The sequence below is a fragment of the Palaemon carinicauda genome, chromosome 35 (assembly GCF_036898095.1).
Source record: "Palaemon carinicauda isolate YSFRI2023 chromosome 35, ASM3689809v2, whole genome shotgun sequence".
In the NCBI taxonomy this organism is placed as follows: Eukaryota; Metazoa; Arthropoda; class Malacostraca; order Decapoda; family Palaemonidae; genus Palaemon; species Palaemon carinicauda.
This window is the reverse complement of record NC_090759.1, coordinates 27,069,251-27,076,750: the sequence shown is the minus strand read 5'-3', so window position 1 is coordinate 27,076,750 and position 7,500 is coordinate 27,069,251. Positions and strand designations below refer to the sequence as shown.

At 33.2% G+C, this 7,500-nt stretch overlaps 1 protein-coding gene across 1 annotated transcript in view; it reads left to right on the top strand.

Annotated features, from left to right (window-relative positions):
- Positions 1 to 7,216: 7,216 nt before the first annotated feature.
- Positions 7,217 to 7,500, top strand: part of LOC137627200 (ADP-ribosylation factor-like protein 4A) — a 31,307-nt gene continuing 31,023 nt past the window's right edge. The window contains exon 1 of the mRNA XM_068358279.1: positions 7,217 to 7,339. Within this exon, the coding sequence (XP_068214380.1) occupies positions 7,217 to 7,339 (123 nt within the window). The remainder of the gene's footprint in view (positions 7,340 to 7,500) is intronic.

Below are 7,500 nucleotides of genomic sequence, written 5' to 3'. Positions count from 1 at the left end.
AAATTAAGAGCAGTTGCTGTAACAAATACGCATTAGAACTTATAATCAATGACATCTGTAACACACCGGAAAACTTAAGATTTTGAAAAGCAAAATACCAGACAATAAGACTCCCAAGAAAAGGTTTTACGTTTCAGAATCAGAAACCAAATTTCTGGCAACTGGAAACAAAACATAGGGGCACCTCAATAGAATCTAAATGTTCAAGCTCAGCCAAACGAATAGCACTCACTAATACAATATGTATCAGCACTAATTGATGGTAGAAATTTATTCTGAAAAGTGCTCGAAAAGGGTATCTCCAAGTGACATTATTTGTATATAGGACTCTCTTCTTCTTCCCCACAATTGTCCCTACATTAAGGGGTTGGTTGCCTGATGTACCCTCTATAATACCTTCTATCAAAGTCATCCTCTTCACCCAAACCTCTTCTCTCCATCTCATCCTTCACTTTGCCTTGCCATCTAATTCTCTGCCTCCCCCTCCATCTTCCCCCTTACAGGTTCCTCTCAAGCCCTACTCACTCTCTCCCCACCATCCATCCTCAACACATGCTCGCACCATCTCAGTTGTGTCTCGCTTATCACCTCGGTAACCAATACTACGCCTGCCATTCTTCTTATTCCATCATTTTCCAATCTCTCAAACTGCAATTCCCATAATACACCTCAGCACTCTCATCTCTGCTTCCGATCCATACATTAACATTGGTCTTAAAAATATATTCCAGGAATAATAAAACGAAGGACTCACAGCAAGTTGACACTAAAACTCAATTATCAGTAATTATCGAAAGACTTTCGAACAATAGAAGGTATTCAGACACTATTAAAGGATATTAGTAAAAGGCCGGGAGATTCTCAGGACTTTAGTTTTCGCGTTACAACCGAATCTAACTAAAAGATTGGGGCAGATATTGGCGGAGAACACATTCAAATGATTTTGTTAACCTAACCAACTGCTTGTGGAGTGAATGAAAATCAATGGAAGTAACCTTTCCTATAGTTTTATATATATATATATATATATATATATATATATATATATATATATATATATATATATATATATATATATTCTTTATACAACAAATGCAGCCGTTTCTAGTCCACTGAAGGACATGTAAGGCCTCTTACATATCAATTCATATCTGGGGTTAGGCCAGTTTTCATCAACATGCTGACCAATACGGATTGGTGATAGTGGGAGATTTTCGTCTTATCGCTCACAGCATACCAACCTAGTATTGGTGTCCCTGACCAGTACAGCTTTAGTGATCATGGTGATACGAAAACAATTCCACCACGTTAAGGTATCCAAAATCTAAAGGGGATTCTTTTGAAATTATGCTAAAATGTTTTTGCGACGATGGTAAAAAAAAAAAAAAACACGTTTATAAATTCGGACTCATTAAATACTGTAAAGTATTAAATAAGACTACAATCTATCGCCTTAGTCGGATAAATTAGGACTCATTAAATACTGTATAGTATTACATATGAGTACAAGACTCATTAAATACTGTATAGTATTATATAAGTGTACAATAAATCGCCTTATTCTGATAAATAGAGACTTAATAAATACTGTATAGTATTACATAAGAGTACAAGATTCATTAAATACTGTATAGTATTACATAAGAGTACAAGACTCATTAAATACTGCATAGTATTATATAAGAGTACAATCTATCGCCTTAGTCAGATAAACTAGTACTCATTAAATACTGTATACTATTACATAAAGGTACAATCTATCGCCTTAGTCGGATAAATTAGGACTCATTAAATACTGTACAGTATTACATAAGGGTACAATCTATCGCCCTAGTCGGATAAAACCTAACTCATTAACCTCATTATTGCTTATTTCCTCTGGGGAAGGGGAGGATTAGGGCAACAGTTTGCCCTTTGACCTTTAAAATAACTGAACCGTATTTACATTGATCAGGAAGCAATCTCTCGAGTATTGTAATTGCCGGCAAGGTCTAAAGGCCTACAGGATTAATACTGGGTCTATAGACCTTGATTGCTGGAATAACTGATCTTGTTTAACATTGTTTGTATTAACATTACTTTGTTTTACATTCATTGCTTCAATCAACTTTGTTAATCTTAATGTTAAAATCCCTTTAATTTTCTTATTTTTGTTAATAAGTACAGTGTATGTTGAATTCAACTAATATTAAAACTGACAATAAGTAAATGTTATGAAGATGTTAACAAATTATCACATTAACAAGATATTAGTACTATAATGAAGATCATTATGTTATATTTTGACTTATAATGATCCAAAAAACAATGTGATTTTCTGATTTTTAGGCATGCTCGACCTCTACCTTTTCAAATGGCTCGACTTGACTACTGAGAGCCTTTTATAGCGAAAATATGAATAAAAAAAAAACCTATCAGGTTTAATGGTTCCCGCATCAATGCTATAAATACCAGGAAAACTTCATCAGCCACGTCACATAGTTAACCTTTGCATTCGCCATTGATACACGATCATTACTTCAAGCGATCTAATGTATCTCGAGTATCGATCAACGTATATAAGTCTACGGAGTTTGATCGCCGCGTTTCGTCCGCAAAATAGTCCAGAATCGACGCATGCGCGACCGATCATTCATCGCTTTCCAAGATGAAAACTTGGATGTTGATTCATATTACATGCTCGTATTGACTCTTTAATGAATCCTAAACGAGTGCTTCAAAGGGAATCGGGCGGTAAACTCTGACCATTTTCAAACATCAAAAAGGAGTTTTGCAAAGGGCCGGTCAACCTTGAAAAGCAACGGCATTGCTTTGCTAACACAACAATGTTATTGCATTCGAAAACAGCCTGACATTTTGGAGACTCGTGAATGATTTCGCATGAGGTGTAATAACAACTGTATTAGGGTCTGTTTGTATTTGATTTTTATTTATGATTTTATTCTTAGATCCGTCGACGACTGGGTACACCTGGCGTAAAAGGAATGTGGGAAATTATTTATCTAATGTTACAACCTGGCGTTGCAAAAAAAAAAAAAAAAAAAAAAAAAAAAAACTTTTAACCAATACTGAAATTAAAATCACGATTTTATGATGCTATGACTGGCGTCACAGTAACTAAAAGTAATCAACATTAAAATCGGTTACATATATAAAAAAATATAGATTACTGATCGTATCATATAAACTATTCTCGTTACTGAAAATGCATTAATCGCTGAAATAATAAACACCTAAAAAAATCTTGTATGTTGATTTCAAGCCACAAACTGAGGGAAAAAAAATTTCATCAATGCTAAATATGCCCTTTGCACTAATATTGTTTTGAAAAAAAAAAAAATTAAAGACTGATATAATAGCCCAAATTGACACCAGGACACCCATGACCATAGAAAATTTTATAAATATATTATTAAAAAAAAAAACAAATAATTTGCAAACCGAAATTATGAAAAAATTCTCGTCGAATCATATTCATTTTCCTCTCACTAAGTTCTTCAAACTGGCTGGCACCTAGTGTTACTCGCACCAGACTCCGAAGGTATGTAGCAAGTCTTATCAATAATATAAATGTTCCAATATCTTAAAACCGAGGTTTCCTTCTAGATAATCTGACCGACTCAGATTATAAAATAAAATTCTTGGTAGTGCATTGGGCTAGAATTAATCTCAGTATTATCATAAGAGTAGGTTCGAACCCAACCTGGGTAGTAGAATTTATTTTCAACGTTTCCCGTGGAAAAGAGGTCTTTTTGGGATTAAATAAAGCAAAAGCAAGTGTGAATAATTGACTCTTTATACAGTTCTTTCTCTGTTTCTACCATAATGAACAGAAATATATATATATATATATATATATATATATATATATATATATATATATACATATATATATATATATATATATATATATATATATATATATATATAATATCTATTTATAATATCTATATATGTACATATATATATATATATATATATATATATATATATATATATATATATATATATATATAATATCTATTTATAATATCTATATATGTACATATAATATAAATATATATATATATAAATATATATATAATATATATATATATATATATATATATATATATATATATATATATATATATATAGTTAAAATAATACTGTTTTGCCGATGAAAACGTTTACCATTTCACTTTCAAGATAAAAACTTGGACAATCAAAGAATGTTTTTAACCGTCTAACGTTACTATTTATAAAGCCTACGATGGACTACGAAGAGGCACATAAACCCCACAGAGTAAATAAATAAATCTATCGAGACATTTTTTATCGTTGTAATCCTATTTCAAGAGGGTGGATAGAGCGAACTGCAACCTCAGTTTCATCTCAAGTAATACAACCTAAACAATCTTTACCTAACCTTCCCTATAACACCTCCATCGGCCTTTGCATAATATATATATATATATATATATATATATATATATATATATATATATATATATTTATATTTATATATACATATATACAGTATATTTATATATATATACATATGTATATATATATTATACATATATATACACACACACACACACATATATATATATATATATATATATATATATATATTACACACACATACATACATATATATATATATATATATATATATATATATATATATATATTATACATATATATATCATATACACATTTATATATATACTAAACACACACACACACACACATATATATATATATATATATGTATATATATATATATATATATATATATATACATTCATATACAAATATTCATATATTTACAACATTCAATATATATGTACATATATATATATATATATATATATATATATATATATATATATATATATATATATATATATGTTATAACGCACATATAGAAACCCGTATAATTCAGTAAGATAAAGATATACAAATGTTATAAAAAAGCTTTTAATTACAACTTACCTTGTTATCGTCCATATATGAACCGCGCTTCTCAAAACAGTGGTTGACCCATCATGATTAATTGCATTTCTGAAATAATTAAAAGGACAAATTGATAATAACCAATCCTCAACAATTCTTCATCATAAGGATTTAAAACAAATACACTAATTGTTTATATTCATTAGTCAATATCATAATTAATGTGATGTTTCTCCTTTTATGATAATAAAAGATATCTTTCAGATGATATTTCTAAATATCTCTCAAGTTATATCGGCCTGGAAATTTAATATAAATGCATATAGATACCAGCTGTATACATATTCCTCGTAATCTGAAGGGTAGAAATTCATAACTGCGAAACAATACAAAGACCAAAAAGGAGGGGATACTTCCACCTACGCCAATAAAAACACAATCTTATATCCAGCATTTGCATTCATCTCAAAATTTAATCAACTCTTTGTTGGCCCAAACCCCAAATTCACTCCACGTTATTCATCAAAATCCACCCATATTATTATTATTATTATTATTATTATTATTATTATTATTATCAATTACTAAGCTACAAACCTTGTTGGAAAAGCACAATGCTATAAGCCCAGGGCTCCAACAGGGAAAATAGCCCAGTGAGGAAAGGAAACAAGGAAAAAAGAAAATATTTCCAAACAAGGAAAAAAGAAAATATTTTAAGAACAGTAACAGCATTAAAATAAATATCTTCTATATAAACTATAAAAGCTTTCACAAAACAAGAGGAAGGGAAATAAGATAGAATAGTGGGCCCGAGTGTAGACTGGAAAATAGACAGGGCTGGATACATAACATCCATCAAACTTCGGTTTTGGGAATCATAGGGGTTATGGTGGCCTATTGGACACGTCCCTGCCTGATGATCTGCCAGACTGGGGTTCGAATGCCGCTCAGGGTCGACAGTTTCTTGTTGTGTCTGCATCCTCGTCATCCTTCTGAGCTTCGAATAGGGGTTTTGTGAAGCCTATCGGTCTCTCTGCTGGGTTTTGGGGAAGCTTATAGGTCTTTCTGCTAAGTCACCAGCAGCCGTTACCTAGCACTCCTTGGTCCTCGCTTGGGTCGATAGGTGGCTTGAACGCTGATCATAAGTATATATGGTCAGTCTCTAGGGCATTGCCTTGCTAGCTAACATTATTATTGTCCCTTGTTTCTGCCAATCATGAGTAGCCTTTAAACCTTTAAACTACATTTCGAAATTTTAGATGCGTTAAAAAAGTAAAAGAAACATATGCCAGAAAGGCAGCCTACCGTCACGAACGAGGAAGATGAAAAACAAAGACGAAAGACCCATACCAATCACGTGCAAATAAAACTCAGGAATGTTAGGCTGTAAAACAACAGTCGTCACGATACGCTGCATCAGTGTAGAAGTCAATACTTTATACTAGAAACTTTTTTAATGTACGTAGCTCACGCGAACACAGAAGAATTTAGTTGAAGTATGTACACTGCATGTTGACGTCATGGTATGAAATGCGTCAAGTGCTCTTCACCACTAGATCTAAAAAAAAATAAAAATAAAAATAAAAATAGGTCCAGTCAACAGTAATTAAAGGTGTGAAATACATTTCAAGGTAAATATACCGACCCTAGCAATGAACTTCAATGAAAAAAATAACTCGGCTCAGTGTCGGAAAAAAAAATGAATGGCAGAGCCATCTATTGGTGAAAAAATGTGGTGGGAAAATGAACGAAATAGGACAATCAACACACAGCTATCACGAACGTGTCGAAAATGGACGTGGAAGTAAAGCGAGCCTGTAAACCACACAACGGGACGTGCAATTGAAAAGTTGAGCCGTGATAGATGTGCCATCAAGATAACGGGCGGAACTGCACGTTAGGCTGCCATAAAAGGTCAAAGGTAAAATGTATTCATTTAACTTGGTTCTTGCGGGATTGAGTGCGTATGTATGAAGAGCCAATTTAGAATACAACTACAAATGCAGCAGTTTCTAGTCCACTGCAGGACAACGGCCTCAGACATGTCAATGCATGTCTAGGTTTTAAAGGTCGCTCATGAATGGCAGATGCAAGGGACAGTGACACTGCCCAAGCAGGAAGGACAACGCCCAAGAGACTGACCATATATCATATGATCAGCGCCCAAGCCACCTTGCCTCCAAAGCGATGACCAGGGAGGGCCAGGTAATGGCTGCAAATAACTCGGCAGGTAGATCTATAGGATCCCCCAAACCCCTATCCTGAGCTCACAAGGATGGTAAGGTTGCAGACACTAAAGGAGCTAACGAGTTTGAGCAGGACTCGAACGCCATCTACCGATCACCAGGCCGAGAAGTTACCAATAAGGCCACAACAACCAGTTTTAATCACCACACTGGTCAGTTCGAATTGATGATGGTGGGAGATTTTCGTCTGCTCGCTCACAACAAACCAACATAGTATTTGTGGCCCTGACTAGTACAGCTTTGCTGATCATGGCGATACGCAAACCCTTTCACCACGTTAAGGTATCTCCATTCAGAAAATACTTGTAGGTAA